Below are 12,627 nucleotides of genomic sequence, written 5' to 3'. Positions count from 1 at the left end.
TCTGCACCGACATTTTCTGAATTCATCTGTACAGGCTGGTACCAGTAGATCTGTGATGAGCTCAAATTTGGCTGATAATATTGTCCATTCTCCAGTCCTCTTTTGGCAGTATGACTGTGTTTGCATGTTTTATTTCCTTAATGTACTTGCCTGAGGAAGACCTGTGTATGGTCCAAACATTGCTAATACAAGCTTATGGGTGAATGATTGGTTACTTTTCATTTGTATTATAGTCTTGATACGTACATTTGGTTGGTTGATTGGCAGTGTCGTGAGCTCTGCCTGGTGTTTTATACTGTCTTGGATGAGCTTTGGTGTTGCGTGTCATGGAAAAAATCTAAATGTATCTATTACTTTTCTCCGAGCTGGAACAAAAGGTTCCCGTGGACGCAGCCCAGACAGACCTGTGCTCAGTGTAACACTGACAGTAAACTATACGCAGGAGGATAACCTTGTGTGTCTCAGTGGGAATCGTGACTAATTCAAATGATCTGGATAAGTGGGAATCAGGTAAAGCAGTTGTTTTTTGAACTTCCCTCACGTTTTGAATATCTGATCTAAATTGCCTGCAGACTTCAGCGCAGGCTTTGTGATACATAGTTAAAAGAGCTTAAGGCATTTCTACCTGACTTGTAATGACGCACCTTCGACTGCTGCTCCATCAACATTACAGGAACGATTGTGTTTAGCCACCAACAGCCAGCTTTTGTGTTCGTTTTAAGCAATCAGGGGCACATTTGGAGGACGGTTGGCGATTCTGGTTAAGAAATGCCACTGCAACTGAATCTGTCTCTTTGAGGTTAACTTATCAGCACAGTAACCATATCAACAACGGCCACCTTTAAGCTTATTAGGGGCGATTAAGGAGCTTAACTCGGCTCATGTCTCATGTAAAGAGATGAAATAGCATGCTTGTTTCCAAGATTGCCCCTGGCCACGGAGCTGCAACAAAGCTAAAAGTAGGGGGATGCTTTAAAAGTCAAAACCGCAAATACTGATGAACCCTTGCTTGTGTTTGACTCGAGGGTGTCAAACATCTACGACTGTTGTAACAAGGCGGGTGAAGGGACATTTGTGCCTATCAGAGCCTGGGAGCGACTGTATTTCTACCTCCACCTAACAGACACCTGTTGTGTGAACTGACAGGTGGGCTTTCGGAGGCAGAAGCCCACGCCTGCTGGTGCTGGAGCTTGAGCCTTTGGGGCAGGTTCGCTTCACCCTGGATAATCCCCGACTGTCTGTGCTCCGGTGCTTCCTGCAGAGCTTAAATGCAAGACAAAGACTACCTCTGTGCATGTTTTATGTAGCGCAACTTCCATTGTCTTTAAGGTTGGTCTGATCAGAATAAATTGTTGTCGTTAATTGAATTGTTACTAGTGGGTATGTAGTTCAATGACAGTGGCACAGGGCTTAATTTGAGGTTCAAAGGGTTGCTGCCAGTTACTGATACCTTTGCACGTCACGCAAAACAGCAAATGTTAACGGTGGACTTAAAGCCTAAATCTTTAAATCCTCCGCTGTGCAATCAAACCATGTAAGAAAGACCAGTGGCAGCTGTTACCCAGGCTGTTTGGTATCCACATGCCAAACACTGTGACATAAAAAAAAAAAAAAAAAGTATACTGACGCCTCTACAATTTTACAGCGGGCTACCTCTTCATCAACAGACAGAGAGGCAGAGTTAAACAGTAGTTGGTCTGTCTTACTTCCGATGTTTACATGTTACACGTGAGCATAAACGCCCCGCAATGCTGGATCACCTAGCTGAACACGATCTCACGGGCCCCATGTCGCAGGACGGAAACATTTCAGAGCACATATGGCCCCATTATCGCACACAAATACTGACGGTAGATCACCACAGCTGCCTCTCGGCTGTCCTTAGTTTGCACGAGAAACTCAGAGAGCTATAGCCTCGGTGTCACCGGTTGATGATGAAAACAGAGATTAGAGGGGATCAGGGCAGGCGGCGTGGTTCAGTTTGAGCTAACTGCTGACAGGATGACCTGGATTACCATGCGCAGGCCCGACGCAGCCAAACTCAAGGTCAACAAGGAATAATATGCAGTAGATTAGCTGCCTCACATAGACACCGATGGTCGGAGGGGGGATTCGGGTGGAGCGGTGTAGGAAACCAGGGAAAGTATCAACCTATGTACCTGATTTAGGTTTGTTGCCTGGGAAGAGAAAGGGAGATGTACTACAGTGTATGCAGTGTAAACTTTGGCTGAAATCAGTGCAATTTTGGTTGTAGAGGTGTACATAAAGGTGACTGATTTTTGAATAGGAACATTCAAGTTGAAGCTTAATCTATCATTGCTTTTATTAGAATTGAATTAATTGATAAAATGAAATATTCCACATTTATATTATATTATATTCCAAATTGGCAACTTGAAATTTTGGTCTAAAGTGAAATATAAAAACAACTCATCCTACCTGTAGCTCACACCATGCCACCTCCACTGTTGTCTCTGTGTCCAGCCCTTTATAGACTGTCTTGAAAGACCCCCTTCCGATCTCTATGTTGAATTTGAGATATCTTCCATCAGGTGAGGTGGCCACCGCTTTGGTCTCCACGTCTTCTTTCTCCTCCTGCTCCCACTGGGCATCAAACGTGATGCGAGACAAGATCTTGTGCTGTTTACTTTGAAGTTCGTTTTCAGAGTCCGAACTGGCGTCCTGAGCGCCGGGTCTCGGAGCGGGCTCCCAGTTGCCAGTAAGGGACCCGGAGTCGGGCTCCTGGCTGCTCGGGGGCGTGTTGGAGCTGGTGCCCGGGCTGGAAACCGGGGACGGAGACGGCGGAGACTCGTCGGTTTTTTCGTCCTCCGCTCTGGACTCGGACAGGGTCAGAATATTCTCAGCTGACCAGGACAAGGCTTTGGAGAGGGCGCCGCTGTACAGGGGCGAATCAATATCCATGCTAATTTTTTGCAGCCCGTAAGAGTTCCTCCGTGCGCCCAAACCGTGCGCCCTCAGCACGGACGGCACCCGGGACAAGCAGTCGTCGGTCATATCCACAGAGAGGCCTGGGAAACCGCGTCCTGGTATCTCAACCTGTGCGTGTGACATCGTAGCAGGTTCAACGCCTTCTTGGTTTAGAGCCTAAATGCGGAGATGGCATGAGGACAATAGAGTGCCGTCACTTTATGTTTACCTTAACTTTTCCATGATGTCAATGGCTTTAAACAAGGGCTGACCACTAAATAACAGCTCTGTTGCATGTCTAGAAACACTAAACTATAAACTGACCATAATATCTGAGCTGCATTCACCTGTAGTTTAAAAAAAACAAAACAGAAAACTTCAAAAATACTTACTCATCGCAGCCGCTGTGTAAAAAATATTTCACATCAACGCATAGTTTCCTATCAAATAATCCCCGCTGTCCTCTTCTCTTACCAAAGTCTTCAGCCATAACCTCCGTTAAGAGGACGGCGCTGCCTCTATCAACAGAGCTCCGGAGGGCTGTGCGTCCCGTGCGCTCCCAGTGCGCGCTCCCAACTCCGCCCCTCGCAGCTTTGACGCGCTAATAGGGCGAGCCAGAGGGAGTAATTACGGTACGACCTGTGGACTGTTTGCTATCTAATACTTGGTAAAACCACAACACTTCATTAGAAGGTTTTTCTCTTCTTTTTTTTCTTTTTAATTTGGTTTGAATAATTGGTATCCAAAAAAAAAAAAAAATCTTTGGAATATTTTAAAAAACAAAATCTAAATTGGAGCAGTATCGTGGGATGCATAAGATGTAAAACAAGGGAAGAGTATGGGGGAAGATCCATAAACTTATTTTTTTGGCATTTCTCTGTATGGATTGGCTGAACAGGTGCCAAAGTCCATCTTCTGTTCACTTCGCAGCTTGTGCGCAAAAGCAGCAACAGAACAGGACGTCTCCTCCGATCGGTGCTTCCCAGATCAAGATAACTCCTGTTGCTCCGAATTCAGATACAGAGATACAACCGATGAGTCATTTCACTACAAGCCTCTCAGTCTGTCGTCATTCGATTAGCCTGAATGAGGAAGAGATAAAGCCAAGGGTGTGTGTGTGTGTGTGTGTGTGTGTGAGTGTGTGTGTGTGGGGGGGGGGCGCAGCCGGACCTGCAGGTGGAGCCATACTGCGGAGAGTTGACGCCTAATGCTGCTGAAACAGGACACCTTTATCAGCCAAGGGCACAGTGGGCCCCACCTCATTGGTCATTATAGGCAAACACACACACACACAGGTTTCCCTGGAGCTGTTTCATCCACACAGTCTGGGACACAGCGGCACATGACGCCTTTCAGTCATCCTGAACGGCTGCATCTCCATCACCGTGGTTCGGAATCTGCAAGGCTTGAGCACTGCGGGGCGCTGTTCACGTGATCCTTCGTGTTTTTCCACACAACCTCTAAGATGATACAGGAATGTCGAGAGTTTATGGCAAAGTTTTGGGATTGAAAGGGAAGACAGCACATTTTCAAGTTCTCTGGAGAGACATAAAAGAAACACATTTAGCAAATTTCTAATTTATTTTTCCTACAGGATATGAAAAAAGAAGTTGAATATATAGACAGAGACAGAGGATGACAGGAGTGTCACAGTAGCTACTGCACAATAATAGGACGACAGCAATCTGTACAAGAAGTCCACTATTATTACACTCAGCTGAGTCGAGCCGGGATTGGTGGTCCAAGTCTCTCTGGTGTTCCTCTTCTGGAAGCATTTACTCTCAAAATAAAAAAGTCCCTCTGGTGTCGTGTTCTGGGATTTCTTTGACATGTCTGGTTGGAACAGAGGAACAACGGCCAAGCAAAGCTCCAAAGCTAATTATACCATGTGAATTTGTTAACAGGGAAATCGGCATAAAACTAGTTTTATTTACAATACAGAAAGAGTAAAGTTACAGCTGGCGGGGAAAGGTTTTCCCCTAAAGTATTCAGACATGATAATATTTAGTCCCGATAGACTCATTGCATGCTTAAATGGCAACAAATGTTACCTGTGACAACTTTAAACACAGTGTCACCTCAAATGCTCTTTTCCCCAAACACTTGCAGACGACACTGGTTCTCTTCCAATAAGAAAAGGCTTTGAAATTGGGCGAACCAAAAGGCAAAAAACATTTACTGGACCAGCATTCTCTGGGCTGGGCGCTGAGGTGCACCTGGTGTAGCCTTAAATGGCTAAATCTTAAAAATTCGCCTGTAAGTTACAGTATCAGTACGAGGGCTCCCAGGCAGAGCGTGTGTGTGATTCCAGCACCGTTTCAGAAGAATTTCACGCCCTTTCCATCATCCATGGTGATGATCTCCGCTTTGCCTTCTGTTTGTAAAGCCTGCAACGAGCGAAGCAGCATCCAGTCTTCTAGACCGTGGAACTCTGGAAAAAACAAAGTGCAGTTTATGTCAGAAGGTACAATGAAAACAAGCAATGGCTGTTCATAATAATCACAATAATCATAATAATAATAAACTTTATTTGAACAGCACATCTCAAAACAAGATTACGAGGTGCTTTAATTGTTAAAATCAAGATTAAAAACATTTCAGGACAACAATTGAATACAATCAGGCAATTAAAAGTACAAAAAAAAAAAAAGAAACACAATTAAGATACCATAATGAAATTTGAGAAAAACAAGTTAAATAAACAGTAGTAGAAGGAATCAGATCCTTTAGAAATACCACAGTACAAGAGTTTAATTAGTAAAATGTACCTAAAATATAAAAAGTAAAATCAGAAACACACCTTTTAGAGTGTTATATGATCAATAATACATTGTATTATAGGATGTTATCATTTAATAATGTAATTTGTCAATGTGTAACCAATTTTAGGTACTGTATATTCTACGAGTTCATTTAATAGTGAGGCTCTGCATCATACTTTATAAGCTCCTCACATGTTTTTTGTGTAAAATATTATTTTGTAAAGTAACTAGGACCTAAAGCTGTCAAATAAATGTAGTGGAGTAAAAAGTGTAAAATTTGTCATTATTTTTCTCCATGAAATGTAGGAGAAGTGGAACATTACCCACATTAATAAAAACCTTTTTTTTCTTAGTTTTGACAAGTGATTTAACAGATATCACTGATTCTGTGTTGACTTAATGAACGTCGACTCCCAAAGGGTCTATACATGATATCTGCTTACTCTAAGTGGTTACAATTAAACACAAAATCAATCAGCCTGAAAAAGATGTATCGATGCGGACTCATTTTAGCATTGTCAATGGAACCTTACCTTCACCTTCTGTGTCATCACCATTGGACAACTCATAAAGTGTAAACACAGAGTTGACCATCCCGTTTTTGGAAACCTAAAATGTCAGAAAAAAAGATCAATGGTCGGTCTCTGAGCAAACGCACAACACCAACAGTTAGTTAAATAATGTAATGAATGTCAGTGTCAGAATGCTGCGTCTGCTCATGGTAAATTTCTACCTTTAGTCAGGTGTGCAAAGCCTTTCTATTATTTCTGACAATCCCTGTCACAGTTGCAAACTGTTGAAGCGCAAGGCTGGCGATATTCGGTATTTTTGTTATGTTTCAAAAAACACCATGAAAGGGCCAAAACAAACAGCGTGTTGTGCCATCTCTCAGTGTTGGTTTCGGTCTTTTAAGGGTATCTGTTGACGTATCCTTTTAGCGTTCATTCTTGAAACTTAAAAAAAAAAAAAAAAAACAACTGTTTGAGCAGGACAGTGGGACACGCTGAGTGATAGGTAAGTACGATAACACAATTATACCATAGTCATTAGTCAGTGATGGGTTGCAACCAACTATCCTGATCCATCATGTTCCTAATTTGCTCATTTTAAATGATTTTAAACGGGCTGTTATTTAACACTATTAATCGTAGCAAAACGAGTATTGTTACAAAATTTTGGTCGTACAACAAGAAGGGATCCTTGAATTGGAGAAGTTCAGGCTTTATATATATATAGTAAATTAGATACTCCAGTCTTTCCATGTACCCACTAGCAACTGCAGAAGGACAAGTATCGTCTGCAATTCTACTGTTGACTGTACAACATGTATTAGTCTATTAGTGGCCACAGCCTTTTATTGTATTTTTGAGTTTTTACTGTATGTGCTTTTTCCATGATTAATTCTATTTGTAACTGATAAGCTGTGGTTTGTATAGGCTGGAAAGCGCCTGACTAAAGAAGGAGGAGGAACACTGATAATTATTCAAGACAGGCTTTTCACGATAAGCCCTCCGTTGTGAAACACCCCTGCAGTGACCCAGGTAATAAAACTGCACATTTACATGCACTCTAGTGAGTGTATTTTCTTCCCAAACCCTACCTTATTTTGGAAGCATTATTTACTTATTTTGACTGTAGTAGTGACACAATACATAGATAATCTACTTTATGTTCCATGTGTGTATTTGCTTTTGTTTTGTTTTTTATAAAAAAGGTCGAACCAGAGTCACCTACTGTAGTGTAGATCGTTTTGGTCTTAAACTGTTGCGCAAATTAGCCACTGAATATCTTAGAGGCTTTAATAATATCATAATATTGTAATACCGAACAACATGATCTGACAGCAGCAGTACACACCGCTTTCAAATGTAACTCTTATTTATTGCTTTAAAGAACACTTTCTGCTTTCTATTCATCCTTTATCAGCTCCACAAATGAACAAAAATGCACAGTTTCACAGACAGTACACTGTGTCTCTTAGTTTGATGACTCACCCACTGGTATATTAATTTGCCCCACTCCTCCGGTCGTCTCCACATGACTAAACACCGGGACTTGTTTTTGTCCAACCATTCAAGGTTGCCTGAGGTCAGCCAAATCCATGATACAAAAAGTTTAATACTATGGAAATTAATTCACAGTGAGACAATGAGATAAAGTATTCTTAATCTCAACACAGCACAAACGTCTAGACGGAACAAAATGTACCTTTTTTCCTCAGTTCCTCAAACACAACTTGAATTGCTTCCATTGACAGTTTTCCTGGAATTTAGTTAAGTGTCAATAATAGCAGTTTGAATTTTCAAAAACTCTCTTCTCATCTTGTGTTCAATGCACGAATTGATGAAAACCCATCTTACTTAACAGCTGTAACACTAGAAAAACTGACTCATAGACGTTAAATGTTTTCAGTAATCACTTTGACATGAGCACCTGTACTCTAATTTCACCTCTAAAGTGAAACTCACATTCCGCTGTCATTTTATTAGGTACACCCTGCTAAAACTAATGCAGTCTAATACAACAGTCCTGCAATAAATCCAACCTTCGTGGAGGATGTAATGTTCACAATTATTTAAAACTGCTTTAGAAAAGTGCTGATTTAACTTTATGATCATTTTGGAGGATGTAGGTTGTGGTGGTGTTGAATTTTCCTGCGAGAGGTGTCTTGAATATTTTGTCCACTCCACTTATATCATCAAGGGTAGACAAAATAATAGAAACACCTCTAAATATAATGTAGTGTACCTAATAATTGTTCAGTGTATTGAGTGTATGTTCACCAAAATCAAGTAAACCTCAACATAAAGTGACACAAAGTAAATTCAACAGACTACGGCAGGGGAAGAGAACAGCTAGCAAGGCGGCATGGTACTAAAAAGCTGTGTGCGTGTCAACGTTAATATCCTCTGGGTGAAGTGCAATTTTATATCCCAATAGAGGAGGAACCCTATAAACCCTTGTTTTCAATCCAAATGAAACAATCTAGGTAAATATGATGAGAGACGATAAGGATTTGAACCTAGTGTTTCAGAATAAAACAATTAATCAGAGGTTCTTGGATCAAGCTGTATAATGGTGGTAAAATTCTGGCCTTGGCTGAACCACAGGTGGACTGTTAGGATACGTTCTATCTTTTTGTTGTTGAACATGGGGCTTTCCTGAGCCTCCATGACGTCCAGGGTGTAGAGCTTGTGATGCCGGCAGTACGTCAGAGCCAGGGAACACCATGCTGCCAGCTGCTTCTGTCTCGTGTCAACATTGGGCTGTAGCCTGTCCATAAAGAGATGAGCAACATTTGTAAAGCACCGAGGGGTAAACAGCAAGACAACAGCACTGCAAACACCAGACAAGATTCATTCCATCTGTAAATTAAGTGCATGTAAATAAGAGAGACAAATATGCTCTTCCTGTCTTTAAAAACGATTTAACTAGACATCCAGGCCATTTTATAAAGTGAGCAAGTCTGAGTTAGACCTGTAAAAATTGACTTTATCCTGTTTCATGCTTTACTTTTATACCTTGTTCATGTTTCATGCCATTTATAGTTTGTTTTATTTTATTTTATTTTATTTTTTGTGTCTGCATGCCCAGGTCCCGTGACGGATTGAATTTGTGTCTTTTGCTTTTGGTTCTCTTCTTTTTGCGCGAGTGTGTTCCGTGTACTGAATAAAGAAACACTTGCAGCCAGGTTCCAAAATCCAAACGAGAGCCTTCCCAGGCGAGAGGAGGCTGATAAAGCATCACATTAATGCCCATGCTTTTGAATATCACATTAGCACAGAAAGTATAGTTTTGTTTCTTAGTGCCAGGGAGGCTGCTTAGGGCAATAAGTTACTGACCGCACAGCACCGATGAAATAGTGCAAATGGCAGGCCACTACATCATCTTCTTTTTGAGCCCTGTTCATTTATCTAATAATAATTTACATGAAATGATCATCATTTCTGAAGAAAGGGGAGCACAGGAGATAAATGTTAACACAGTTGTCACAGATTTATCACCAAATTTAAATAGAATATGACTGGCATTACCACTGGCACTTACACACTTATCAGCAGTCACTGTGTAATAATATAATACATAATTTGTGAACCTATCAAAATACTAAAGGGGGTCGCAATGTTTGTTTGTTTTTTAACAGTTAGCAAAATGTGTGAACCTAGGAGTTGAGCTGGACTCCCTGGAGTTGGTGGCAGAGTACATGATGCTGGACAACCCTCCATGCCACGCTAGTTAAGCAGAGGAGCACCGTCCCCAACAGAGTCATCCTCTGAAGTGTTCCGCCGAGCACCACAGGGGGGGGTCATTCCTGCCTGTCATTTCCCGATTGCCAATCAGGAAATATATGCCGAGGTTGTTCTTGTAATTAAACCCAATACTTTCTGTAATACCACTTCTATAGACAACGCACAGAACCATGCATCTGCATATTTTCCTTTTATACCATAAATTGTAAATTATACGACCTGCTCATTGAACACTACTCACAATGCTTTTAATCTGTAAAACCTCAATCCATTGAAGTACGTTTTGGTGTCTACATACACTCAAGAATAGTGGATACACCTAGCTAAAACTAATGCAGTCTAGCACAACAGTCCTGCAATAAATCATACTTTAATGAAGGTTATAATGTTCAGTGTTGGTTGAGAGTTTTTCAGAGAGGCGCTGATTCAACTGTATGTCAATTTTGCAGGCTGTAGTTTGTGGTTCTGTTCAACTGTATCGCGTGTTACAGAGAAGTGTTTCTGTTATTGAGCCTAACCTCATTGATAGAAATGGGGGTGGTCAAAATAATAGAAACCCCGGTCCATATAACACAATACACTTCAACTGCACCACAGGCTGCAGCCTCCAAAATGACCGTAAAGTGGATTCAACGCTTCTCTAAAACAGTTTCAGCACAAATCGTGAAGGTAGGATTTATTGCTTTATTGGACTGCATTAGTTTTAGGTAGGTGTACGTAATAACCTGCCAACTGAGTGTGTTTAGGTATCTTATATAGTTCTATCTGCACAAATTTTAATGTTAATAACTGTATTCTGTTTTTATCCATATCAGCCTATTTTACATAGTTATGTAAACCTGCACTTGTTTTCTTACCTCTACAGTGATCTCTTTACCTTGGGGTTTTTATTTGTTTTATCCCTTGGTTGTGTGGTACTGTTACGACACTATCTATCTATCGATTGATCTATCTATCGATCTTTGTAAGGTGATAAATCTTGGTAACAGCCACCAAAACATAGCGTGTGAGCATTATACCAAAAGGAAAAAGTAAGTGGCAATACACGGCTGAAATTTCACATCATGTCACAGAATCACATGGGTCACAGAACTGGTTGTTAAGACTGGTTACAAGTTGATGGACATGTAAGTTTTACGAACATGTTTCAGGAGCTGACAGCTGAGATTGAGGCAGAGCTGGCTATCAAAACAGCTAGCTTACAGCTAACAGTCAAAGCGGTTCTTAAACACACACCACAATAATTTATTTAAACGTTCGTGTGTCTAGAATGTTTGCACGGTGAGCAGCCTTGATAAGTCGCTCAATGAAACCGACTGACTGGCCGCAGAATAAACTTTAGAAAGTCAGCAGGTGTTGAAATCCACTTCCCTAGCTGTTTGGCTTAGCCGGTTAGCCGGCTAACATGATGCTAGCTCGCAAATCAACACACTTCGAATCAATAATACATAAACGACGGAGGCTAGTGAGCAAAGACAAATGGTGTTTTTAAAATACGCCTCCCGGGAGAAAAAAAAAAGACGACTTACGTAAAAAACGGTGGGAAATTGTACTGCCAGGGCCACTCAAAAGTCATCGCACTTGATGCGGTTTTCACAGCTGACAGCTTCCCGAAGCGCGTCCACCCTCTCAAATGGTTCCGACTAACTACACAGACTTACCAAAGGCAAGTGTAAAATTAAATATACAATTCATGAATACAAACAGCAGACAAATACATTTAAATACAATGATTAAATGTAGTAAAAAAGTAAAAATTTAAAATGTAATTCAAGTAGTTTATATGAATTTACACGAGTTATCACTTGCGGAAAGTACTCAAGAGCTGTACTTTCAGAGGTACTTGAATCTTATTTTAGTATTAAGTTTCAAGCTCAAGTTGAAATTAAGCTTAAGTTTATTCATCAGTCCAACTGCAATACTGTAGATACAGTTTGATTCAAATCTTGTTTCGTCGGGACCCTGGTTAAATCCATCAAATCGGGGTACGATACAACATCTGAATATATATATATATATATATATAGACACACACACGTGTCACCATACCCATACACATACAGTACATAAAAAAGAAGCAATAAAAATGAGTTAATAGTAATAAATATTAAAAGGTAAAGTTTAAAAAAAAAAAGAACAATAAAATGGTAATAGCGAATATAACACGACCATTTCATACCACTTAATACTTCTATTCCACTACATTTCAGAGGGAATATTGTACTTTTTAGCCCACTGCGTTTTGTTATCAGCCGAAACGAAGAGTTAACTCCGCAGAATAAGATTTTACTCGGGAAAAAAACAAAAAAAAAAACAAAAACGTGTTCACAAAGTCACAACGTATGATGCACCGTTATCGAGGAGACCCCCTGGAAAGCTCCACCTCGACCGACTGAGGACGCTTCTGATGGAACAACAATGTACCATAGCTCGCAGTAGCACCCTAAACATGGCCGTTCGGCCGCCAGCGAGGGAGTTGGCGTGGAGGACGTCGAACGCTTCCTCCGCCACTGTGAACCACCTGCATGTTCCTGTGACGGACTGCGTGTCTGGTCGAGAAGGATCTCAGGTGAATCAGAATTGAAAAAATATCCGACTTGATCCTCCCCCGTGTGAACACTACATTCTTTGTTTACAGACACGTGTCCGTGATCTTTCTGACAAAAGAAACACACAGCCCACCTTTT

At 41.0% G+C, this 12,627-nt stretch overlaps 2 protein-coding genes across 7 annotated transcripts in view; both read right to left on the bottom strand.

The window, feature by feature from the left end:
• wnk4a (WNK lysine deficient protein kinase 4a) overlaps positions 1 to 3,452 on the bottom strand; it is a 44,810-nt gene extending 41,358 nt beyond the window's left edge. For 3 of the 5 annotated variants that reach the window (XR_005708106.1, XM_040135074.1, XM_040135077.1), the window contains exons 1-2: positions 3,321 to 3,452; positions 2,440 to 3,105 (exon numbers count right to left, since the gene is read on the bottom strand). Coding sequence is in view for 4 of the 5 variants with exons in the window: in XM_040135074.1 (XP_039991008.1) it covers positions 2,440 to 3,072 (633 nt within the window). In the remaining variant the exon portion in view is untranslated. The other 2 variants (XM_040135076.1, XM_040135075.1) reach the window with 2 other exon arrangements.
• A 1,385-nt stretch (positions 3,453 to 4,837) lies between these two features.
• Positions 4,838 to 12,420, bottom strand: vps25 (vacuolar protein sorting 25 homolog). 2 transcript variants are annotated; one of them, XM_040134940.1, is made up of 7 exons: positions 12,292 to 12,420; positions 11,470 to 11,587; positions 8,818 to 8,963; positions 7,899 to 7,952; positions 7,685 to 7,773; positions 6,224 to 6,299; positions 4,838 to 5,359 (listed from the first exon to the last, which is right to left on the bottom strand). In XM_040134940.1, the coding sequence occupies exons 1-7, from the start codon at positions 12,389 to 12,391 to the stop codon at positions 5,247 to 5,249; spliced, it is 696 nt and encodes a 231-aa protein (XP_039990874.1). In that variant the 5' UTR covers positions 12,392 to 12,420; the 3' UTR covers positions 4,838 to 5,246. The 2 variants fall into 2 exon arrangements, with proteins under 2 accessions (XP_039990874.1, XP_039990873.1); XM_040134939.1 differs by lacking the exon at positions 12,292 to 12,420 and having other exon boundaries at positions 11,470 to 11,596.
• Positions 12,421 to 12,627: the final 207 nt, after the last annotated feature.

The sequence above is a fragment of the Xiphias gladius genome, chromosome 9 (assembly GCF_016859285.1).
Source record: "Xiphias gladius isolate SHS-SW01 ecotype Sanya breed wild chromosome 9, ASM1685928v1, whole genome shotgun sequence".
In the NCBI taxonomy this organism is placed as follows: Eukaryota; Metazoa; Chordata; class Actinopteri; order Istiophoriformes; family Xiphiidae; genus Xiphias; species Xiphias gladius.
This window is presented reverse-complemented; position numbering and strand designations above follow the sequence as displayed.